At 44.7% G+C, this 26543-nt stretch overlaps 2 protein-coding genes across 3 annotated transcripts in view; one reads left to right on the top strand and one right to left on the bottom strand.

Annotated features, from left to right (window-relative positions):
* Cdi (serine/threonine kinase) overlaps window positions 1–6178 on the top strand; it is a 50994-nt gene extending 44816 nt beyond the window's left edge. The window contains exon 6 of one of the 2 annotated variants that reach the window (XM_076422724.1): window positions 226–6178. In XM_076422724.1, the coding sequence (XP_076278839.1) occupies window positions 226–741 (516 nt within the window). In that variant the 3' untranslated portion in view covers window positions 742–6178. The remainder of the gene's footprint in view (window positions 1–225) is intronic. The other variant, XM_076422725.1, reaches the window with a different exon arrangement.
* On the bottom strand, window positions 5623–26153 carry LOC143208345 (uncharacterized). Its single transcript, XM_076422723.1, has 7 exons — window positions 25718–26153; window positions 11786–12032; window positions 11497–11696; window positions 11208–11411; window positions 9617–9844; window positions 8517–8977; window positions 5623–8443 (listed from the first exon to the last, which is right to left on the bottom strand). Exons 1-7 carry the CDS (start codon window positions 25770–25772, stop codon window positions 6737–6739), a joined length of 3102 nt encoding a protein of 1033 aa, XP_076278838.1. The 5' UTR covers window positions 25773–26153; the 3' UTR covers window positions 5623–6736.
* Between the last annotated feature and the right edge of the window lie 390 nt (window positions 26154–26543).

Below are 26543 nucleotides of genomic sequence, written 5' to 3'. Positions count from 1 at the left end.
AGTGGAGCTGCGAGCATCGATGATAGCGGCACGGTGAAAAGAAACCAACATTCGTGACAACATTTCGACACATACTAATGAAAAAGTACATATGTATTTTCTTTGTTTTTCTTTTTTTTTCGCCGCACAGCTCACCTCGCTGCTCCACTATAAATCCACCCTAACTTAGAAAAACACAAAATACCAGTGGACGGTACCAATCATTTGTCTCTTCGATGTTTCCAGGTGGCAACGAAAGCGGGAGCTGCGAGTTTGTTCAACCACCCTCTGTTCCGAGACGGCTGGGAGCCAAGAAGACGAGGCAGCTGCGAATCAGGGTTCTGGAGCTGCGTCGGTGAAGACCTAAGTCCAGAGCCACCGAACAGACGTCATACTTCGACGCTAAGCAGTTCAGCAGCTAGCAGTCTGTTCCTTCTGGACGATCATCGGACCAGCTCCATCTATACTGATTCTTCCGAAGACATTGCTAGCTTGGGAGGCGGTGATTCCTGCTGGGAGGATCGGCTGAGCGGCATAGGCTCCTCCAGCAAAACCATCTCGAAGATCGTCGAGTACTTCGAGAGGAAACAAGCCGGTAGTCTGAGGCTTGTGGATCACGAAGCTGGCTCCAGTAGCCGGTTGACCCTCCTCAGGGCTAGCCTCGAAGGACCCGTTCCTCTTTGTAGTATCTCGGCTGCCCAGAGACTGGTAGTCTGCGAGGGAGCCGTGCGCAGCAAGCTGCCTCTCTTCGATAAAAAGTGATACGCGACTCGCGGGATCTGTTCCTTGGGATTCTGCGGTTCTCATGCAGGGATCCTCGAGCTCTAGCTAGCGGAGAATTGATATCCCGGCTCATTAGGCTGTCGGAGACAGCGATTGCCAAGGAACGCTGGGCTCGGCGAGCTAGCAGTTGTGGATCGACTGAAAGTAACTGGTAACGAAGAACAGGGGCGGCCTCCGCGGACCTGATCGTTTAGGGGATGAAATTGTAGATGTCCATTTTGTTTGAAACGTTGCCACAATCGTAGGAAACTCACCCTTGTTTTAAGCAGACAATTTTAAAATTTCTTATATTTTTATCCAAAATATGCTTACATTATTTTATATTTAATAAATTATTAAAGTTTAATATATGGAAATATTCTAGGTCGGTTTGGTTTTCGAGTTAAGATTGTGTCCGAGTGCGAACGCGCCTATCAACCTAATTAACCTATGCAAACGTAATGAATTCTCGGGTCCGCCGAGGGCGCGGTCAGCCACGAATTCAGCAGACGCTTCTCTCTAAAATCTAGTAACCTGACTGTGATGTTTTTTGATAATCTACATACATTATTGATCCGTACGACGTAAGTGTCGGTGAAGCCGTCGGCAGGGCTCGTCGGTCCGCAACGCTGCTATCCGCTCGATGCTCCGGTAACGATCTCGTTGCGAGAAACGATCAAACAGAACTTGTTTCATCGGCGTGAAGAAACGAACGTGTCAATAGTATTCCACGGAAGAGGACGTGAACGATCGTTCATCAAGGGATCGACGAAAGCAATATACATAGAATTTGATTTGGAGACTGCGGCAACCGGATGCCAGTAGAAAAACACGCTGCTCATGTTCTTACCTTTCGCAGTGCCTCGCAGTTCCTAGTTAGCCACCTCCGTCCTTATCCACGTCGACCGAACATGGAGAACGAGATACGAATTTACTCGATATTATACTTGGACACGAACATCGGTGTTTCGCGAGCGAAGGACACTAATCCGTCTTCAACCTGTTCTTGTACAATGCTAGCTTTACAAGTCTCTAACGATTGAACTGCGGTCTTTATGCATTTAACACATAAATGGCTAGACATGATTTAACCCCTTGCCTTACAATATCGTGTCAGATTCGTGAAGAAGATTCTGAACAGAATCTAATAAATATGTATGTTATTAACTTCCTTCAAACCGAGATGAAATTGTATTTTGATTTCGTTAATGTACAGTTATCGGAGAACATGTAGTCATAAAATAGATATAAATTTTCCCCTTTTTTAGGAAATTACGAACTACAGAGAAAGTTCTAATCACTGAAACTGTTAAATAAATCATAGGGCAAGCGGTTAAGACGGTAAAAACATCAAGACAATTTCAGAACGTCCACATATTATTTTCAGTTCATTCAATTTGTTAAAGATAGAACGAAAAATTTGGTTTCGATGGCTTCTAATCGACGGCGAAAATGTTTATTTTGTAGAAATATCATTAGAAACTTGTGTATCATCATTGTACAAAAGCTTGTTAGGGTCAGATTTTTGTGGTTCTTCCCGTCAATGTTTTGCGTTGCCCTAAATTGGTCCATCCTTGCCTTGTTTCACCCTTCCCCGTCACTAGACTCAGAGAACATTGTCGGAGGTGTTGCTGATCGAAGCAGACACGCGAGAACTATGACTATGTACAGGAGAATACGGCAATTTTATAGTGAAACCAACGTTGCTCTTATTCGTAGCGAACTAAAAAGAGGACAGGGAAAATTTCATCCCTTTTCACCGCGTATATGACTAGCGAATGTGAACAGAATGATCGAGGAGAGGTTTTGTGTAGTTTTCCCCTGATGAATATTCATAGTACAAAATGCTGTGCCTTATTAAAACGTCACACAATACCCTCGGTTACCTTGTGTTGAGCTTCGAACCTTTAGACGTCGATAATCATGCAATATCCGGAAAAGGAGTTTGATTTTTAGCTATAAATATTCATCCTGCGGAAAATAGTACAGAACTCTCTTCTGTTGCCGAGATCAATCGATCTTGTTCCGTTTTATGCGTACGTCCACCTTCTGTCTCACATTCGCCAGGGTAAATCAGTTGCCATGTTCGAAAAGGTATCTTCTTTTTAAGAAGCTAAGACTCGACTGATTGAAAAACTGATGAATAGACTGCGAATCCCGAAGAAGTATACATTATTTTAGAAGTACTACATTTTTCTCGATTGCAATTTTTGTAAATTATTCAGTTGGCCAAAAATTCCGTTTCGTACTAGTATTTTATTCAATAATATAGTCTAAAAATAAAAAGAAATATCAGAACTTTTTGGTCACTACAATTTTTTAGACAATTTTCTAAAAAAATCTGTGTTTGTTAAAGATCCGCAGTCTACTGATCACTCGTGGCGGCTCTTCGCGTAAGATAAGTTACTGTTGAAGTACTATTCGGTTAATGATCATTTTATTCGTAGACTGGAGGGCGAGAGAACAAAAGCCCAGCATACCAGACCCGTGAGCAATCGTACTGCCGTCTTCTTTTGTATTAGATCGTCGTGTAAAAATTCGCGAGAGGATTCACGAGGAATCCGCAGGGCCTACGCTGTGCTTAGATGAGAGTTTTTATTACACTTCTGAGATCGGGCGATGGATACTTCCGTAGATTAGCCACTCAGGATGCGAGGAAGCAGAACATAGTATATTTTGTTGACAGAGATGACACCGCGTGTCCTGAATATTTTTGTTGACGTAAAATCGGGACGATTGTCCGTTTTTGAGTAAGAGATTGCGAGAGAGAATGAAAGAAAACAATGACAGAGAAAAAGAGAGTGAGAGAGCGAGAGTAAAAATTAAACCAGAAGAGGGAAAGAATGCGAGAGAGAAAGAGAGAGAGCAAATGAAACTGATCTAGTCAGTGTATTATCGTGGCGGCCTTATCTTTTGTATGTCGTAGCGCTAATAACTTAAGTGTTCCAAGAAAAGCGAACGAAGTATGCAAGAGAGAGTGAGTGAAATATTGTTTCTGTTGGAGAAGGTGAACGGAACGCGGAATGTACATGGTAAACCATAGTGAGTACGTGAGTGACTGTGAGTTTCAAATTGTACGATGGAAAGAATCGCGTGTGTCCTTTGATTGCTCGAGCTAACAAGATACTTGGCTGACAGGAAATATTGATGACTCAAGGTCATCGAAGGTCATCCCCACTTCTACACCGAGCCATCAAGCTCTGCCACCTGGTGTTCTTTCACTCAATCACAACTGTTTTTCCTTTTTACTTTCTGGACAATTCTACTTTAACTGTACAACTTTTGGGTGGCTTAAAACATCGTCGTTGTAAATTTTTCCATAGAACCTAAAACCTTCTCTGTAAACCCTAGAAGCTGCGTGTAAAGTATTTTAATTGTGGTGGATGGATAATTCACCTTGAGTGACCAGTATGATCCTGAAGAAAATGGTTTAACCAAACAGAATGAATCCAAAACAAAGTACACAATTGGAAAAATCGATCGGACACAGCACAGGGGACACATAGCTTTTTAGTTGCGCGGTGTAACCTTGGTACGGTATTCTCGAAGCAGCTGGTGAAAGACAAGCGCCGGAATCGTCTTCCTGATCCTGATTTTCTTTCGATTTCTGCCTGTTTCATTAGCGAAAGCATCTTCATTTGCCCTCAGTCTAAACACAGTATTTTCTCTCTGTAAATATTTTAGAGTTTACAAATAGAAGATACCGTGAATGATTTGATTTGATTATACAGCTGAAAGAATACCGTACCAGCGTAGCAGAAGATGTCAAAGGACGCTTTAGGTAGCTACCACTTGGCCGGTCAGCGTGAATCGTTTCGTCGACCCGGCTGCGGGACGAGTCGAACCAAATTTCTACTAGGATTAAATAGGCCACTATACCTTTTTACTTGTCAGAGTTCGTTCACGGGTTCTACTTGATAAGACTGCGTGTTTGTTAAATATGTATGTAAGTAGTAAGTCCCCGAATAGTTCGCAGTCCCTTCTTCCTTGCCTAACGGAATGCACCGTCGACCAGAATTCAACATGTTTTACCCTTTCTGTTTCGCTTTAGTCGAGTTGATGCACCGGTGACACCAACAAACATTATCTCACATACTGTCTTGCGTAAAAATTGCTATAACATTAGAAAAATGTGGAACACAAAATTCATTTTTATTTTTCATTGTGGAACTATCGAACAGAAAAAGGAAATTTAATTTCAGTTTTCCTTGGAAGATTTTCTAGGAATTGCTGTCAATACTAACACACTGAGAATAGCTTTGACATATCTACGGTCCATGATTAAGGGCTTTTTGATTAATTTTTCGATATTAATATGTTTTACTTGTGGAACAAGTAGACAGCCCTTGGACGTAATTGAATTATTTCTTTTGGGATTGTTGCTTACCAGGAAAATTATTAAGATTTAATGAATTGATAGTCTCCTAGTAGGCGAAGTGTGAACAGACAGAGACTCGATGAATTGAGTTAGCTTGTCCGCAACAACTTTTATGCACCGCAGTCTTCCCGAGGAAACTACGAACACTAGAATGACGAGCACAGTTCGAGTTAGGGTATCCTGTACACGTCCACTATCCTTGCATCGAGTCGACGAGGCAAGAACGATGCGTTCTGCTTCGACGCGTCAATCGGTACCTGAAGAAACCTAGAAGCAAGGACTGCGAATGGGTTTTATTTTTAATAGTCGCGGACATATCAGGAGTGGGCATATCCTGACGGAGTTTGTTGCTCGCGAGAGATGATCGACGAGTGGGTGAAAACACGAGAGAAAGAAATCGAGTAACATAGGAGAAGAGTGGAGAATGTGTTTTGTATGCGAGAGAGATAGAGAGAAAGAGTGAGAGAGTGTGTGCATCGAACTTGTAAGACCGGGAAGGCGCATTTTTCTTCTTAAAGAGGGTTATTTATTTTAAGTAAAAATAGGTATATGAATAGGTACACATTTAGAGAATCCACTTAAATCGTCTCTTCCAATACTTTTCTGGGACTATCGTGTCCGCGTGGCCCGCGAACAGCCACACCTAGCTGTACATATTTATTATGCGAACGAGGATGAAAACGAACGAAAAACTACAATACTGTTTCAGCGAAACCGATTTTTCCAAGATATTCCCGGGCGTCGTTCTATATACAAAGGAACAAGAAAGGATTTCGCTTTTACGATCGTCCGTTCGAAATAAATAAAATGGAAAAATAAAAGGAGAGAAAACGCGATTGATTAGGGGGGTGTAGAGACGACGACGACGACGACGACGACGACGATGGTACTGAAGATAATAACAATTCTAATTGCTAAGAATTAATATAACGAACGAGAAGAGAAAGATTTCAGCGAAGCTATATATTATATTATATATTATAAATATATATATATATATATATATTGTAAAAAAATTCCTATATACAAAATAAAGTTAAGGCTCCAATTTTTACCAAACATCCTTCTTCGATTAAGCCATTCAATATCCTTAATGATATACGTCACTCTAACAATTATTTAACGTTATGATAAACAACAATACGGAGCAGATGTTCAATTAACCGGATGCAAACTTAGTACAGTGTATCATCGGCGCTCGATTGTTTAATTAAAAATGAACAATTTTTAGAATACTGTCATCGGCGACTTTTCAAACGCATGAATATTTGCGAACTTTCGAACACAATGAACGTGGTATCCAGTGGTATCAAAAAATACAGTGAAACTCTGGAAAATGAAAATCAACCCTCGGAAGACGGTGCTTGTTTACTGCCATTTAACGTCAATTGCAATTAATTTTCATCAAGTTTGATTACCAGCTTGATTCTTCTGGATATGAATGAAAAATGTATAAATAAGAATTTGTAAACCCCCATCCATCTTCCGAAGACCAACCGAACAAAAATCACCAACTCGTCTCCCCAGTTTAGCAGCTTGGCTCAAGCTGACCAACGAACTTCCAATTCGCAGCAACAATATTCAACAAACAATTCCGCATATGAAAAATCAAAAGCCTCAACGTTCCCTCTCAACAGTGTAACGAGGTCTTCCAAGGTCCTCTTCAGGGATCAGAGGTATGTACCTAGTCCTAGGGTCTTTCTTCCTCTCGTACGCGTAGGGAAACACCATACTCTTTCTAGTGGTAGTTCTGATCTCTGCCCTAGTCTCCTGTGGCCTTGGGATCCTCTGAATATTCGAATGCGACAAAGTAGTCGAACGACGCTCCGTTACATTATTAGTGATCGTGGCAAACTCCTTGATTTCCGGTTCGGTCAGTGGAATATACTTCTTTTCAGTCTCGTTTAATTTAATTGCAGACTCTCTGACGATATCCGGAACCTGGGTTTCTGACTTGTCAAAGATAATCATCGGAGGGACATCGTTGGTAGCGTTACCGGGACTCTCGGTAGGACCTCTGACTTCGTTCTTGACGGTGGTATTGGGCACCCAGTCGTTGTCAGGCTTCGAGCTACCATCCTCAGAAGTATCATCGAAGTTGACGGACCAGTTGGGGCTGGTGTTCTCCCAGTTCAAGGACTTGGACATGTTGAACTCCCTGCGAGACTGAACCGAGACTGAACTCAGACTCGAAGATGAACTGCTAGACACCCATTGGTCGGTGCTCGCAGTCTCAGAATCCGTGTTATTCGACGTCAGACTTTCAGGATAGACAGCTTTTACCATTGCTGGGACTTCTATCGATATGCTGTCAGGAGAGTCCGAGACAGGCTCTACCTTAGTACCTTCGTTGTCCAGGTCGAACTTGGACTCCCCAGACTCTTTGCTCTCCTCTGAAGCAATTTCTCCAAGAGTTAAGTACTTTGGTTCCTCGTAGCGAGACCCAGTCACGAAGCTGGGAGTGTACTGGGAGATCAGTGGCAGTAAAGTCTGTCTAGTGTATCTCTCGACACGTGCTAATATGCCCGCTATCTTCTCGGGTAAGAATTGCACGGTGAAGGACCTCGTTGTCGACGAAGTCTCCTGAATTTCATCTTTTTGCTGTTCTCGGGGATGCACCTCGTTCCTAGTGTTCTGTCTGGCAGATCTTGGCCTGAGGATAGGTTCGGTGATCTCCGGCAGCTTCAGGGATCTCCCAGTCTCCTTTTTGCTCACCTTCAGCACGGGCTCTCGAATTTCTGGCAAGAATTCCGTGGCGGCGTCCACCGAGGAGTCGGCGGGTGGAGCCCTCTGGAAGAAACTCAGCCCTGAGAATCCTCTTCCTCTCTCAGAGTCCAAGTTCTCCAAGGAATTAGAGTCTCCGTCGCTGGATATATCCGCGATGTTCCACGGGTTCGTGCTACGACGATTCGTAGGGTCCTCGAAGCTGTTGGGCTTCGAACTCTCCTGTCTTTCGACTATTCGGAGGTTTTGCTCTTTAGTGAATGGTCCTAAACCTTTGGACGTCGACGAAGAAGACGTTCTTTCCTTCGACAGTGATTCTATGGACTCGTAGTTCTGCTCCTTGGTGAAGGGGCCGATCCCACCGCCTTGTTTCTCTTGGATAAGGCGATCCAGGATTGCTGACGTCGAATTCTCTGTTTCTGAAGGCACGTTGCACTCGCCGGATAACAAAGGAAGGTATACGGGCTTCCCGGATTCTAGGCTCAGACCTTTCCTGCAGATGGAGAGGGTCTTTCCGAAGCTGTCGATGATGGCTACCTTGTCGATGCTCCAGGACACCAGGCCGGAAGAGATCCAGCCGCTGTAGGCGGTGTACTTGATCTGGAAAGTGGGTCGAAGACATAAAATATAAAAATTGACAATGACGGATAGCTAAAGTATGAGATCGTCTTACTTCGATAGCCTCCAGATTCGAAATAGCAGGGTGCGGCACGATGATCTTCTGCAGAGTGGAGCCCACCATGAGCTCTTCGTCCTTTTTAGTCATGGCAAAGGAGTCGTTGAAGGATCCATTACCGACCAGAGTGACCTGCAGCTTCCCGTAGGACCTGGTCGGTCGTTCGCTATGGCTATTGTAGACCTTGACCTGGTACTGATGCGCGCAGAACGGTTCCTCCTCTCTGGTGACAAGGTACAGCTGTCCTCTAGCAGGAGATTCGTCACTGTAATAGCCCATATCGCCGCAGGGTCTGCCTACTCCATCCATCCCGCAGGGGAAACAGTCTCCTTTGATCAGACCATCGTAGCCTCTTTCACAGGGGAACGCTGGGAATCGACATTTTGGACTGACCGAGTCGGTGAACAATTTGTAAGCTCTTCTGTGGTTGCACAAGGATCTACCTTCCACTGCGCTTGCTGTAAACAAGAGAAACACGAATGAACAATTTGCACATGGATTTCGCTGTTCTTCCCAAAATTCTACATGTATGAGATTTCTTTCGTTTGTTATGGTGCGATCTTTGGATCACGCTGCTCGCAGGACACCGTTGACCCGCTTTCTTGCGGACAAAGAATTCGATCCACGTTGCGGACAAGGTAACATTATCCCACGCGTGAAAATCTTGCGACGAGCTTTCTAATCCTTCGAATGTGGAACCTTTTACTTCGCGAATGAACGATAATCGTGGGACGAATTATCGCGCGAGATACAGTTCCTTCGATAATGATACTTAAAAGTACGCTAATCGAATTCATACTAGATCTAATCGGAAGTTGCGAAAGGCATACGCCTAAGGAATTTTGTTTCGTACACTACGTTCAATCGCTTCACTAAATTAAAATCAGTGCAATATTTAGTTCCATTGTAGCATTAATTTAACAGTGAACTGTTTCAGCTATCCGAAGCTAGATGAAGCTAGAGAGAGCGTCGCAGTCAGAATATTAAAGTTTTAGTTGTTTGTATATTTTCGCTACTGTGTCGTCAAATTACAAAAACTTTCTACCAGGAAGTAACATACATAAGTTCAAGTAACAACCCGTAGCGTAAGTGCTTACACCAGATGATGTCGGACACGGCCCCTAAAAACAGATTGGAGCATCCAGTCTGCATTCTTCCACCATTAGGATAGAAATCCACGTCGCCCATTGGTTGCCACGAGCCTAGACCGCCTAGTAACAATTGTTCGCCATTGCTGTGTATCACGTCGACGAAATTAGCGTCCGTTTCGTCGAGCCTGGCTCTAGGATCTTGGGATTCGAAGAGGGGTCCTGCGGGATCGAGTCCTGCAAAATTAATTTCATTTTATGTTACTTGTGCATCGAATCGCATTTAGACAGCATTTCATATTTTCTACAGTTTTTCACTTTTCTGTTGATTTCGTGTTACAATCAGCTCGAATTTAGAGCAATTCTAGCCGGCAGCAAAAGTGAATGCTCGAGCACTGGTGAAAAATGAGAATTTGTCAAGGCGAGCTGGACACCCGCGCTCGCTTTTCTTTTTCCCAGCGAGCATTGAACATACGAATGCGTCGGCCTGTGGAAACCTAGTCAGTGAAAATAGCTCGTTGTCGATCACGGGAACATACGCTCGTAGACCAACGGACCGTAGCAACGAAAAAAGTACAAGTTTCCGAGCCACCGGTCGCTTGCACAATTTTCTTGCCAATAGCAAGATAGCTCTAGCACGTCAACATACAGTGTATCAATAGAATTATATTACAGTCGCGCGTGAAATTGCGAAACTGATTAAAACTGGGCTGCAACGAAGAATTCAATTATCGTGTCTGACCATTGCGCACTGATTCTACTTATTTAAATCTGGGACAGACGCAGGGGTTGTGACACTTCTTTCTTTATTATTCACTGGAACAAAAAATTTTTAGATAACCACGATCACTCGGATCCTGTATACTCTAGCGCTAACGAATAACACGAAGAATGATCGAATGACTCAAGAGGAATTCCAAATAGTACCGGAAATGGATGATAAGCTCTACATGTTCTTCCGGTTAAGAAAAAGAGCACTAGAAAGAAAGGAAAATTCGTCTACGCGTGACCGGCGAAGAAAATGTAGCGGATTGGTGTCGCTTTGTAGGAGTCCTCGTTACAATTTCCAGTGAATGTCTCAGAGAGAGAGACTAATCTACCTTTCGATCGTCTCGGTCCATTTGGATAATTAAAACATAGTGGGATTGATAAGCTTGCATTTCTACACAGACGATTAACCACAACCGTCATTACTGCCACAGGATGACTCGAAACCTAATCGTAAATTCCATTTGCTAAGAGATGAAATGAAGTCGACTTGCCTTTTACTTCGAAGGACAACAAGGTTGCAGCTGCTGTTGGTTTCGCAATTTTAGCGCAATTATTTCACGCGAGAGTGCAAATCTGTTAACTCGATACAATTTTAAGGGAAGTGCATAATTATGGCAATGAAAAAATCTACGAAATTCTTCAGGTAAATCGAAGACAACTTTCACGTTGACAAATTGAGTTTGTGACAATTTTCATTTCGCAATTCGCCATTAGCACACAGCAGAGTTGCGAAAGCGGAATGAAAATTCGCGTATTTTCAGTTCTGTAAGATTTATCGCAAGGAGAACTTTCAGATTGTTTATTATTGTTACACGAACGAATGCGTTACCTGTGATCCTGGAAACGTTTCCCAATTCGGCACCAGCGAATCCAGCGACGTGGGCCCCGAGACTGAAACCGATCAGATGGACCTTCTCCAAAGGCACGTTTAGGCTTCTAATTAGTTTCGCTAGCTGTCTGCCAACCAGCCGAGTGTTGGCAGCTGCTCTTACGTAGTTAGGAACTGCGCTTCCTGGACCCCAGTCGACGCACACTGGAAACGGACGTCGTATAGCGTGATCACGGGGAAATTCGTCTGACGGTAATGAGAGGTGGTAAAAGTTCGATTAAATACAAACCTATATTGCATTCGTGCACGGTCATTAGCGCGGACCTCATCTCGTACACCCAAACATGATCGCAACTGGATCCGAACCCGTGAACGATCACTTTAGTAGGTATATCCGGATCTATGGCACGGTGCGCGTTGTCGTTTATGTCATCAGCAGGAACCTCCATCAGAATCGATCTCGCTTTCCTGCTTCCGTAAACTAGAAACCTAATGCACCCATTCATGGCGTTAATTATACTATAAATGGTCTGTGAACATTTACGCAAGCTTTTTAACAGTATAGGTAATATAGGTACCTGGTGCCGACATCTTTGGGCGGCGATGGCAGCATCTCCAAGTAGCTGAAGGGTCCGGTGTCCTCGAAACAGCCGACATCCTCGTAGCAAACCTTCGAAACGTCCCTCTTCGTCCTGTGACTCAATCTCTTGTGCAACGTCCACTCCTTCATCGATTCGACGACCGCACGTAAGATCTCTGCATCGTTCTTTTCGTCCGCCGATTCGTCCAAAGGCGTCGGCCACTCCTGCGCCACTGCGGGATCTCCTGAAAAAAATCATTTCAATTCATTTAACAACCACGATGAAACTGCAAGTCCTACTCTAAATAGAGTCTCATTTTTTAGAGCGCTCCGACTCGGATCCACGACTGCTCCAAATGACCCCAAAGACAAGTGACTTCAAAACCATCAATTTTCCCAGTACCAAACTGACGAATCCGTGGCAGCACGCCTGGCGGACCAGATTGATAGATTCGTGCGAACCTTTGGTAACGGTATCCTCGGCTCGTTGCGCTGTCATTAGCATAACGCCTGAATAACAATCTCCTGGAACGCGAGGCCATTTTGCCTGGCCCCGACGCGGCGCGGCGCGGCGCTCTTCTAACTATAAAACTTGAGCAAATCTTCTGGCCTGGAGTTTCTCACGGTATGGCGACGAAATACAAAGCCAGAGAAGACCGTGGACCAGAAACTCAACCATCGAAACGATCACTGTGGTTCGCGTTCGGGTATCGGGGACAACGATCGAAAACCCGTTCGGTTTAGCATCAGGAGATCTCGGGCTGCGAGCAGACAGCGGATAGTCGTGAGAAGGGAAAGTTAAGGGTATATCGATACTCTGATCGAGCGAGTCGACGGACTCGGCGCTAGAAAATCGCATGATGAGTCGCATGATCGCTTCGGGCACGTGTCGTCAGGCTCGCGGAACAACCGCGGCGTTAACCCTTGGCGTATGAGTTATAGCGATTAGAAAATTGATGTCCGTTCAATGTCTATATTTTCTCCAGTGACTAAATGTCGGCGATGGAGAAATGGCATTTTTTCCTCAGTCGAAGGCACTTAATAACAGATTCGATAGATTGAGTCATTATTAATGGACAATTTAATGGACTGTGTCTAAAAGCTTCATCGCAAATCTGACGCGACATTACGAGGCTTTGACCCTGCGAACTTGGGTTTGATGGACCTTTGTGAGAAAGTAAATTTGACTGGTTTTTGTACTGTGGAACATTTTTAATTTACATAAAGATCCGTAGTCTACGAGGAAACCCGATTTCTTAGCACAGGTGTTCTCGAGGAAAATCGCCGGCACCTGTCGGCGACGTGTTTGCGGGTCGAAGAGTCGCGTCTCCTGAACTTACGACCCAGATTTGTCCGCCGGAAAGAAAACTCGATGGGTCAGGGAATATCGCGTTATCTGAAAGAATGCGTGCCGCGTAGAGGGAACGAGTTCTCAGGTGAGAACGGAGGGAAACTCGAGGAGGTGTATTCCGTCGTTTGAACAACGAACGCTGCCCCTAATTGGAACCAGTCGATCGGACGCGATCGGGAAAATCGGAACGGTCGCGTGCCACTTTACTTTCCTTTCTCTGGCCATTTCTTTCGGACTGTTACGAAAGGGACCGCGCTTCGTTCGCGATCCCATGACTCTTAGAAAGAAAATCAACACAGAAATGGAAAATCGTTCGCATTCAACATCTTCGAACTTGTTCAGACATCACCTACACACTATTCTCAAAGAAGCATTTGCTAAATACTTATACGAAAGTGCCGTCACCATGTCAACACGCGCAACCTGAATCGACCGATTACAATGGCTAAATCCTGGAATGAAGTTGAATGCTGACTTCCGTTCCTAATTGATCGTGAATCTACCAGTTCCAGCATGATCGAAGAGATGTACAGGATCACAGGATAAAGCGTCCAGGAAAATCGGCCGAAGAAAGTCTCCGCAATCGCGACTCGCGATAAGAAAGAGAAACCGTTTTTGTTGGCCTCGTCAATTATCTCGTTAGAGATCGGAAAACGAGCGAAGGCGGCATAATCGTCTGGCGATAGAACGGTAAGCGGACAAGCTGTTTCGCGGATGAACCGACCAGACCAGTCCTCGTCTCGAGTGAAATTTGGAAAAAGAAAGCCACAAGCTGCCGCGCGCATCCGTTAATGGCCAGCTGGATTGGACGAGAGCGGTTCGAGTTCCGCCGGTTTTTGTACGTCGCGGGGATCCAACACGAACCGATTGTCTGGCAAAAACGGTTCTCCTCTGCGGAAGCCACGGAGAGGCTAGAGGGAAAGGGAAATCGGACGATCTGAAATCTTACACCTGTCGAAAATCATCGAGCGTACCAACTTCATAGAGAATATATTCGAATTCTATACTACTGACCAGGAGAGAGAGCTTGACTCTGCACAGACTGTCTTTAAACTGTTTCTGACGGTAACATAGCACAAGAAGATTGGATCTGCAGTTCGAGCGTATTGTCAGACTTAATATGAATAGTGTTAAGGTAGTCCAGAAGCTCCAGTCCTGGGACACGCCATTGAAACCTCCAAAGGTAGCGCGTCGCAGGGCCCGGTCCGGTCTGTGTCAAGGCTCCGTCGACGACGAGCGAGCCTGACCGTTTTACGCACCGTCAATGATAATTAGTACGTGGACTCCCTAGCCGGTGAATCGAAGACGTCCTACGGATATCTACACGCGTCGATGTCTCGACTGTTCAGCGGTTTCGTTGAGCAATCCTGGCGAAATCTAGCAACTAGTGTTGTGACACGAGAGGACGTCGAGCGAGACGGTCCGGAGGAGTTCCAGGAGCTTCGCGATTTCCCTAAATCGTGTCTGACTATTTCTATGTATCGTTTCCTAATCTGTCCTTTTAAGAATCCTTTTGGTACATCGAAATTATTGAAAATCCCATCCAAATGCTTCCGGTAAATAATTATATTCCTCTGCAGGTGCAGATATTTTTTGCGCAACTCCAACGGTCCTCTTTCTCACGAGTCTCTCTCTCTCTCCTCTTGTTCCGCGATGAAACTTTTGACCGGCGTTTCCAGAAACCAGGCTACGAAATCAGATCGTCCGACAGCGACGCGACAGTCCGTCTGGTATCGTCGAGACCCATTTAAAAAGTCAAGCAGGAAGTCGCCGACGCAGTCGCATCGTGAGGAGCATTCGAAGCATTTTTGTACCGTTAAATCTCCGGATTAGTGTGCCTCCTGGTAATTTGTCTGTCTCTCCCGGTGACCGACACACGTGAACCCGTCTAATTGTACTCGCGTTCCGAATCGTCTACCGAGCAAAAGGACGAGCGACACCGACCGTTATGCATAATTAACATCGTCGTGCAAGCAGAATGACAGTGGGACAGAGCCGAGCGAGCGCGAAATTGAACTGGAACTGCAGTTGTTTGAGCGAGAGACGAGCATCAGAAACATGTCCGACAGCTCTGACAGCGCTAATCGCTAGTTGCAGCATTGACCGTTCTTCGTTCGAGGTTGAGGACGTCTTCGCCATTGTCGGATAAGTTTGGATCTTCATTGACACCTGCTCCACGATATCGAGTCGGACTCGTGATGAAGATTGCAAACAGAATCTAATAAAATATACTTATTATTTACTGCCAGATTAATTATAACTCAGAGTTGCCCGACTCACAAACCCTAGAAGTCGATAGTGGTGAAAAGCCCGCGAATGCACCACTCTCAATTAGTTACCCAACCCGGGTTCAGAGTAGTTAATCAATCTACTCCAGACCTAGAGCTCAATTTACCGCGGCACATTTTTGCCAGCAAGTAACTAGCTACTCGACCCTAACCCAGACAATATCCGGTTTGAACACGTAGGAGTAACTGCTTTCTTGGATTAGACGGTTATTTGCAACAATAACGAAACATAAGAGAATTAATTTTCATCCTTTCTCACGGTGAAAATGGGTCGAGCGAATGCTCGCTGCTCGAATAAGGCTCCTAGACGGAATATCGCGTCTTCTCCGATCGATTATTATCGAACAGAAAAATTCAGAGCCCGACTTATTAGCCACCTCGCTATGATTACGACATTATCTGTGTCCGTACATGCGATATCTCGATAGAAGCGAGCGCACCGATGCTCCATTATGGTTAATGAAGGTGAAGCAATGTCCTGAAGCGGTTTCGAAAGCTCCGTCCGAGGCGGCCGCAGAATTTATTATGTATACGGCTCGAGACGTTCCTTAAACGCCTTTCTCCGGTTCGACTTTGCTAATTAATCCCGCTGCTTAGATGACAAGTGAGTTTCTTCTGTCGGACGACAGGAAACCCTTCGATCGTTTTCCGATCTATCGTTGCAAAAAGATTTAGAAAAAAAAATGGTTCTACGATTGAATAAAATGTAGCATATAGATACAGATTTGATTGCGTCTTCGATTGCGTTCACTTTGTAAGGCTAATCGGAAACTGAGATCATTTCTATTCCCAAGAAAATTCGTTCTTGACCAGGGCAAAGGTAAGTAGAACGAGCGTCGCGATGTGGATTTGTTGCATTTTCTCCTTCGACTCTAAACTCACCGGACACACGTGGTTTTCTAGGTCTTTTTGCACTCTCGATATTATGCAAGTAATCGCCGTTACTCGCCGGGAATAGACTGTACACCGGCAAAACAATAAACAAAAACATCGACGCTATCAAACAAGATGCAAAACGGTGCATGGAAATATCGTTACGCAATGCTCGGATCTGTAAATGTCAGTGTGCCACGACTTCACCCAATTCAAGAAGCAAGTATTCTTGATATTCGAGCGAAATAAACGAGTCCCGCGTTGAGGTAACTCGACGATCCAATCGACTCGAGTTACATCATTGCGATTCTCGTTCAATGTTAACTTGATCGGAGATGAAATCTTGAAAGGAAACGCCGTGTTAATCGGTCTTGTCGTCTCTGTCATTTTGCAATGTTTACAGTCTTTTCCCCATAACGAAACGCACCTGGGGACAGTCTGTTGCATTGTTAACTATAAAAATATTTGGGACTGTATTTTATGTAAGTGCACGAAGCACAGAAATTTTTGTGACCATTAAAATGTGACAATTACAACTATAATTGCTTCAAAACGAGCCTAATTTCGCTAGAAGCGAATCTATAGTAGCGGGTCTGGAGACTTCAACGCGTGGAAGGACAGCACCGTCGGCCCGGCGCGGCTCGGCGCGAAAAAATCGAAAGTTTGATTTTCGCACTTGCGTGTTGTTGCAACAACGTATTACAATCGATCTACACTATAGTTTCCCGCTAGAAAGCACTTAGAAGATATAGGAAGCGTTAAAATGTCGGTTTGCTATTTATTTTAACTTCTTCCATCTAACTTTCTAAAACTAAAAAATTACATGCACCGCTGCACTCAATTTTATTTCTGCGCTGGGTAAAAACAAGCTTTCGAAAGAGAACTGTTGAAAAAACATAGAAGTTTTATCGAGAAAACATAGGAGACATTACCATCTCGAGTTTCAATTTATTTTATTCTCCTTACTTGCAGTCCAAGTTCCTAAAATTAAAAAAAAATTGCAGGCACGAGTAAAAGTTATTTCAGTTGGCAAACGATGGCGTAAACGACAAAATAATTGCAAACGGCGGACCAGAAACCAGCACTCGAACTGTTTTAATCTACGCCTGAGAATAATCACCAGCTCAATTAAAGCATCGGACACGGACAGCTATCGGACGCATCCGCGCGCTTTAATCTACTAGCATAATGGGCCATTCTATTCAACGTGGCCGTGTTTACAAGCGTTCACAGCCGGCAATTTGATGTTTTACGTAATTTATTACGTACAGACAGAAGCAAAGGAAACGAACTACAAAAACCGAACGACGCAACCCGTTGCGAGCACTGCCATTGTACTTTTGTATAGCGAGCATCCTGTGTCCGGATCGTTTCCGGAGTGTTTGAGCGAATTTCCAGCAATTCGAGAACACATAGCGCGAGACAACGCGCTGGAAAACAAGAGATTCTCGCGGGAAGAATACCGAGAAGCTGAATGTGGGTCGTGTTGCTTGTGAACACGCCTGAACTGGTTCCCAGGACGTGTTTACGATTGCTCCGAGGCTAACAGTAGTTTGCGTAAACTTCAATGCTTTTTTAAAAACTGAAAGTTTGTTAAAAGATGTTGCTTCTTTAGGATTTCTTCGATTTAATTCACTGCAAATGAATTACATCGAAGGCAGATTCTAAACTAGTATATTATATAATATAATAGTTAATTTATATTTGTTCAACACAACTTGAAATACACTTTCCGTCGCGTCGTAAATCCAAGGAGGCTCGTTAACCTAAGCGAACCCAACACTCAGCTCTTAGATTTCGACAAAGCAGGGTCGATCCTTAAAATCGGTTGCTGGCACAGTTTCCAGGGGTGACTGAACCCGAGTAACATAACCTAGCCGTGTTTTATCTAGCGATCGGTGACCCGAGACGTTGCTCGTTCGCAACCCGTTCCACTCGAATCTCTTCGATTCACTTTTCGTGACCTCGATTGGGTAGTCGCGGACAGGCTGGACCATGATCTCGTGTCCCCGAGGCTTTAACCGACTATGAACCGGGCTTTGAGAATGCAAAATGTCGAATGTGGTACCGTTATGCTGTTAATCCAGTCGGCCAATGGATAGTTGTGCGTCTGTGACCTTAAAAAGAGAATTCCTGGACACTGACACGGACATTAGGTGTGTAACAAATTCAGGTATACTGACTAGGTCAAAGTCAGTGTGGTGTATGCGCAGATCCTCGTCCCTGAAGGTGCAACAAATTCTATTATTTCTATTCAGAAATGAATTTGATTCTTCGATTTGTAGTTTGTCGATCGTGTGTCGATCGGATGGGGAAGGGAACAATGGCAAACACTGTTGACCTCCATCAAGCTTTCCACCGTATCGCGGTAACTTTCAAAAATCTGGTTCGTCGGATGTACCGTGATCGGGGGGAAACGTTTTGCAGAAAAACGCGTAGATCCTGCGGCCAGAGGCGACGCGTTCGAATAGAAAGCAGAACAAGTGTAAATTTCTCGGCGAGAAGCCTTCGGGGAAGGCAGAGGTCTTGTCGTGGTTCCTAGAACGGAAAGCCAGCAGCCCGCGGAAACGCGGAGGAGCTTGAAAGCGAAAAGAAAGTGATCGAACTTGGATGAGGAATTCGATGTTTGACTTACGGAACCGTGCACCAAATCAGTAAGAAAAACCTTGAACACTTCCAATATATTTAGCTCAGGATCATATTTTCATTAGCGTAACGTTGCAGCTAACGAAGGAACAAAAGCAACTTGATAAAGTATCGTACACTACAGCGGTACGCCGTTGCTTTGGTATCTTCGAAGAGCAGTACATAGTTAATTCATTGGTGGTTTGATCGGTATCAAAATACCGGTGTTTTGCGGTGAACGAGCGGCGGTTTTGCATCCGAGAGGATCCACGCGAAAAGTGGACGCACCACGTGGCGATAGGCCGCAGATGAAAGTTGCCGATCCTCGCGGCTACGCCTTTCTCGTTTCACCGTTCACGGGATATAATAAATCTCTTTTTCAAGGTCTTCGCTCGTCCCGCCCATGTCTACTTGTAATCAGAACAGCAGATTTGTGAATTTGTTAAGCCGAGCCGCCCCCTCGTGCTGACCCATATTTTCTTCCGCAGAGATGCTGCGTTCAAATGTTCCAATTCATTATTATCATACGTAAAACGATGATCTGGATAACGAACAGGAAAACTGGACGTAGTGTTTAAGAAAAATTCACGTACCTCTTCGAACCCGATGGTATCTACGATCCGTTCTACCAGCGTGATTGGATTTGATTTTATCTCGACAAGATTTCCTCGGGAGTGAAGTTACTTAAAAAATTTCTCTTCGCGCCTACTTCGCACCCGATGAATATCCGAGTACTTCCGAGCGAGTGGCTGTTCAGAGAAAAGAGTATTGCTTCCTTGATAGCAGAATTTATTCAAATCAAACACGAATATTGTCGGAAGATTTTCGTATCTCCAAGCGAGAAAGATCCTGAGCGAATAGTATGCTAAGCAAACAAGTAAATTCAGTGATCGAGTCTACCGTTGCGGGACGTGTAATTTTTGCTTAACGAGCTATAGGATTGATTCGCGTGTTCACTGCCAACGTTGATAGTAAATCATGGGAGCAGATGGAGGAAAGCCGGAAATATTTGTCGACGATGAGGCCTATGAGCCGGAACGGCCACGGTCAGAGAAGTCGGTAAGATGGCGGACCTCAGCTCTCACTGACCAGAAGAATTTCTAACCGGAAGACCGCAGGTTTTTCAAGAGGAAGAGACGGCCGAACCGACAAGTGGATAATGCTCTATGTGGTTCTCTCGCAATTTACGTTGACGCGAGCCACCCCCCCCCCATGCCTCGCTTTGAATTCTCCTCGCGTTTTCGCGAAACGTTTCCGGAAGTCTTCCGATCGACGACGTTTCGAACGGTAACTATGCAGAATGGTCGCCGAAGCATTGCTGCCAAGTTCTCAATCGAAGGATTTCCGCCAGTCTTTGAAAATATTCCGATTATCATTTTAAAAAAACTGTGCAATAACCAAGAAGCTATCGGAAATAATGATAATAATATCTCAAGCCTGATCTCAAGAACCACGATGAAGAGAATAGAAAGTAACGAACCGAGAAAGGAATGACGGTGTAATAACAAGCCCGGTTGGCGGAGGTGTCACAATTAACCACCGAGAATAAATAATACTTTCACTGACGAGAGTCGACATGTGCATTTCGAGTATTCGAATACCCTGATCGATGAGTCGTGCCTGTACTCTAAGCGCGCCGAACGAAAAGAGAACTCGCTCTCGAAAGCGTAATACTTAAACCGCACCCTTCTCGGACGATTATCGCAGCAGTCATCCACTGAAAATTCAGTTTCCATGTCTTTTATTGCTGCACGCCACCTCCGCTACTTTCTCTCTGTTTACTATTGTTTCGTTTTCTGTCGACGACGCTCCGATTCGCCTGATTAGATTTCTAAAACAATGCATTGGCCTTCATCCGGACTTCAGTCTTGCAATCTTGTTTTAATTTTAACTAGTTTATTTGCAACGTAGATGCTCTCGATCTTAGTCAAAGAAGAAGTCGCAGTCGTTAAGGAAGTTAAAGTGAACATTATCCCCGGTCCTTTTCGTTGCAGAGCAGCTCGAAACAGTCTGAATTCCGCAATCTCCGTGTCCACACACTGGAAATGTATTTCCCAAGACGAATCACTATATATATGTACTCTCCGAGAGGATCCGTGACGAGAATGGAAAAAGGAAACGAACGCAGAGCTCGGTTCGCGGAGAAAGTACCCGGTAACTTCGACTCTAGAAATCCTCGACCTCAACCTACGCGTGGACGCGTTACAAGGTGCCTGCGATTCGTCGATTCCTTCTGCAACCCGATCTCCCTGCTCGAGATATTGTCACTATATCACACTTGGGGTTCCTCCTCCGCGGCCTTTCGCTCGTGCGAAAGTGTGCTAGATCAAGCTGACACCGGGAAACGTCATGATCTTTCATCCTGTCTTTGTACCAGACGAAACTCGATGCGTCAGAGGCCCTGTGACGTGGGATCCTCCGCATTCCATTGCTATGACGCGGATTTTTGCCGGTTCCAGACATTCAGAGCAGCGAAAGTCGCTGGATTGTCCCATTTCGTTAGAGGATTTAGTCATTGTGAGAGCCACTCTTTGATCTCAATGATTTTTAATGCAGAGCTGATCATCCCGAGTGATGTGAAAGTTTTAGTTTGTGTCGATTATTCGTCATCGTTTGTTAAAAAGTTGCAATCGGTTGCGGATTCTATTAAACTTCGACTCATGAGACAGAGTCTTTGAAAGTTCTCTACATTGTTGGGAATGATGATATGTGATGTAAAGAAAGAAATATCTGTAAATTTATTTTCTTCTCTGAACTCGATTAGAAAAATAATTGCGCCCTCTTTTCTCAAGATCAGATTGCACAATAGCATAGGATGCCTAGCCAGCAAGGTTTGATCTGTTCTGCTCGGGATCACGCAACCATCGCGAAACAATCGCTCAGGATCATTACGAACTGTTGTCACGCTACAATAACTTCGTCTAATATACGGGAAAAATGGAGCGCAATTATACACAGCGGGACACGTGAGTGGAATCGCGCCCATTACCTCGTAAGAGTTTCTTTTACGTAAAATTGATACACTACCGCACATTACACGACCCAGACATCCTGGTTCTCGTGTGGTGAACGCCGACTAAACATAAGTACGTGACAGTCATGATTCTACGTTCAACGTCCAACGATTCGTTCACCTCTTTCTTTCGGACAATTTACGGAACGCAACTTTTTACATTCTTTGTAAATCGACGATTTGTTTCTTTGGACTATTAGGCGCATTTGTGCAAATGCGAAGGGCTGTCAATTGGGTAATTACTGCTGAAAACTCTGAACAGTCATAGTGACCCGATTAGTTTAATAATTTCGCATGAAATCACCTCTGAGTGCTCGCCTGTTCGAAGAGAAGATCAGCCTTCGAGAAAAACGGAAACGACGCTGCTTCCTTGTCCCAAGCATAAAACCTCAACAGACATTCGGCCCAGAAAATTCCGCGCTAAGAATAACTCAATCCGAGGGATTCGCGTCAAGAATAATTCAGGATAATCCATCATGCCTGAGAAAATCGCGCGAAATCACGTTCAATTGAATGGTGGCGCGACCGTGACGACGACCGCGAAGTCTCGCGATTTTCCCACGTCTGCAGACAGTGCAACCCACCTGATCGATCGGAAAGCGTAACTGACGTAACTGCAATCTCATTGTGAGGCGAATAAGGGTGCGTTTATAGTTCGTTTACCGCGAGAGGATTCTCGCGAGCTTTGGGACGCGAGCGGGAAATCGGGTCATAAATTTCGAGCGGATCGACGGGCCCGCTGTGCCCCCGCTGTGCGTGGCACAAAAAAGGTCTCTACGGCTTCACGGTTCGTTTAGGTTATGTTCGGTCAGGTCTCGAAAGAAGCCCCGGCGCCGCACAGATTACGTCGATCCTCTCTCGGAATCGTTCGTCGTTCCGTCGCGTCGCGTCGTCCGTGTCTTCCCACGTTCCGTTCCCGTTCCCCGCCTAATCGGAATCGGGTTACGCGTTTTCCGCGATACTTCCTACCCGTTTTTCTTCTGTTTCTCTGACCACAGGCCTTTCCAACCGGCTGGCCACGATGACACTCGAATTCGCAGAAAGAAATCACCGCGCCGGATGACAAACGAGCCGCAATTATGCCGCTCGAAACGGCGGAAAAGGGAAACAGTTCGTTGTACCACGGCGGAACGACAACGTTCCAAAATTACTTTGCACCTCGTACAAGGCTCCGGGTTTACTATGGCAAAGCCTAGGCCACTCTACAGCTTTCTATTTGATCGACAAATCGAGTCTACCGAGGCCGACCACTTTTTTGAGAAGCGTGCCCGAAGATTCGAAATTGGGACACTGTGAACGAAGACTACGATTTTCGGGCATTTTTTGGGGCAATGGAGAAACAATATTACACTGTCGACTAAGCACCAGAAAGATTGAATTTCTTTCGACCTACTCACATTCTTAAGTGAAGAAAGACATTCCTAAATGGTTCCTGCATGTTACAGTGAATTCACTTTTATTTCGCTAAAGACCATTCATCATCAGACTCATTCATCAAAAAGGCAAGCAACTCGTCCAAGCGTCGACATCCGCGACTCCAGTAACACAGCAACAAAAGCGCGGGCAATAGAACAATTTTTCATTCACTGTAGCGAAACTGTCCGCTCGTGGGTTCGTTGAAAGCCTCAGGAAAGTGGCTCGAGGATGATGATCGGTGATGATTCACGAGGGACGTCGCAACAGAGCGTTTTCGGTCACGAAACCGAAGGTGCGGTTTATTTTCTATGCCGGTCGATAGCAACGAAAAAAAGGTCAGAGTTGTGACGGTATAGTCGGTAGAACCTGATTTTCTAGCTTCAACTTGAACAACCGACATATTGTAGTCCCGGGGACAAAGGCGAGAAACGACAAATTGGATCTATGAGAGATCGTTTCGGATCGCGATCTTCACAGCGCGGCGTAAAGTCGCGGGAAGCGTCGTTAACGATGAGTTATTACTGGTTTTTGTGTACCACGCACAACAACCTTCGAAAGTAGGCTGAAGCTGAAAAAGAAAGCGTTCGCGAACGAATCATTTTCATTGTTTTGATATGCAGAGTGGATTCCGCGCGAAGATCGGCCGAATTCATTCCCGCCGAGCCAATTAACGGAGGAAATCTGCTCCATATTGTTTTCCGAAATAGTGTGTTTTTAAAACTTTGTCGGACGTGAACGTGGAAGAGAGGTGTTAAATTATGCAGGAACTGTTTACTACGGTTTTTTGTAAATGACAGGAGTGGTGGGCGATTAACATTTCTCTTCGAGATGAGGAAAGTAACTGGTTATAGTTTCACGGTCACGGACACGACAAAAACCGACGCACATGCACGCCTCGCGTATCCGCGCGTTACATGAACTGCATAGGGCTCACAAGTCAAACCGCTTCGATTATTTCATCGACGCTTGTTAATAAACTTCTGGACTTTCCTTCGGGTCTAAGGAACTAGAGGTAGTTTGATAATTCTTTGATGGTATGAAATTCTAACCATAAGAAGACTATCTATCAGATGGGATGAAAGCTTGATTAAACTATAGCTTGTCTATCTCGACAAAGAGCAAGGAATGCTACCAGTGAACTATATTCGCAATCTCCAATAGAGAAAGCTCTATCGAGCGAGACGGGAAAAATTTATTTACGAGTTTCGTGCATGCAGCAGATAATTTTTCGAAGCTATCTGCATGAAACTTGCACGATCCGTGCACATAATATCAACGCTGCGACAGACTCGCTTTCACTGACTATAAAATAACGGCTGAACTGTGCACGGAGACATATTCGATTAACTGACCGTGAATCCATAGCTATACTTCTAAAAACTTATAAACCAAGCAGAAGTTCGAACCAAGAAGAAGCATGGGGCTGATACCCATTCCAAATCTTTCCCGAAGGTTGGAATAAAATCGGTGAATGTTTCTTTCTACAGATATTCTCGACAGAATAAAGTAGAAAGGGACTTCGGTGGTAAGACGCCGTGCCGGTGAAGAAACACGCTTAAAATTTAAGGCGACGCGGCAACGATGACCTCAGCGCCGGATTACACGATTAAATAATTGTCCTGGATTCGTTAACGGTTCATACAACGGAGCTTGTACAAACTGCACGCCCGTGGAATGAACAAGAATGGTGTTCGGTGTTCGCGGATCCTCGAAGTAAGCCAAGTAAACAGTTTGCCCCTTTACCCCTGTTTCGTTTACTATACGCAGAGACGTCTGTCTCCGTGTGTTCCAAATACAGCAAGACATTATCTAATTTCCGCAAAGTTAGATTAATCAATCGACCGTTTCGGAGTGGCTGTACAATGCATCGTTACAGTCGTTACTTTCTAAACCCGCAACGCGACGTGATAAAAGTCACTGGTGATCGTTACAGAGAAATACGAACGATGAAAATCTCCAGACCAAAATGACCTACTTGTATTTTTTATTGTAGAATTAGTCTTGTTTTATTAGGCGATTTATCTTTACGATACGTGAATTTCTCGAGTAGTTGTAATTCGTTGAATACCTGACATTTTCTGTGGTGAAATATTGTAGTATAGAGTACACACAGAAAACAATTTTTTTTTCTTTCAGTTCACAGAACCAAAGTTGTTCGTACTAATAAACCGCTAAAAATGTATAACACAAGCAAATTCGCTCGGTTTCATATACATACATAAAGTGAAGAAAACAATTATTACAGAATAGAAATGTTATACATCGTAAGAAACGTCTTGATTTCAAGTTAAAACAACTACAAGCCTGATGAATCGATATCTCCACAGTTATTGAACGAATTAGAGTACAATTAGATGAACATACCGTAGAGGCTGATCCATCCGAGTATCCAGAAGCACACCGTCAATTTTCCAATCATCTCACGGTTGGTGGATCAGCCGGCAAGTCGAGTTCCCTGGTTCAAAGCTCCATCGTCCACAAGCACGCCTAATCGAAAATCGCACGTGTCTATCGGTTCTCCTCGAACAACTTCGAAGCACGCGAAAGGTCAGCGTGCTTTCATTCTCCCGTCTGCTTCGCTGCCGTGAACGGTAAACAATAGAGAACCGGCAGAAACGTCCGAGGACTGCGAAACGACGATCGATCGGAGCCGACGCGACTCGCTCGATCCGATTCGACGTTTCCGTCGATTTCTCCTAGTGTGTTTCAACACTCCTCCAACAATCCTCTATCGAACAACAATCTTCCACACTATCTAGCGATCCTCTAGCGATCAACAATCTTTCACAGTCTACCGATTCTTCGAGCTTCGCTTCCCTCGAGTTCTTCAGCTTCAAAATTGTTCGATTTTCAGGATTCCTCAGGGATTCTCGGGGCTTGGGTGGTTAATGGAGACTTCAACGGCGGGAAAGGACCGAATTCGAAGCGCGAGCGAGTCGAGAACCGTTGAACTTCTCCGCTTTCTCCTTCTAAAGGATCGAGACACCTGGATCACGACCAGAAATCGTTGAAGACGAGGCCGTACGATCGTTCACCTTTACGAAATTCACGAGGTTCATCGATCGCAACGAATTCGGACACTCGAATGATCACATTATCGATCCCTTAAGTTCCAGCGCGATCGTTGTATCGTTCCATTTCGACAAAAATCGCTTCTGTCGTTTTGCGAGGTTCGTTTCGGTTATTTTGG

This window comes from Lasioglossum baleicum, chromosome 4, assembly GCF_051020765.1.
Source record: "Lasioglossum baleicum chromosome 4, iyLasBale1, whole genome shotgun sequence".
NCBI lineage: Eukaryota > Metazoa > Arthropoda > Insecta > Hymenoptera > Halictidae > Lasioglossum > Lasioglossum baleicum.
This window is presented reverse-complemented; position numbering and strand designations above follow the sequence as displayed.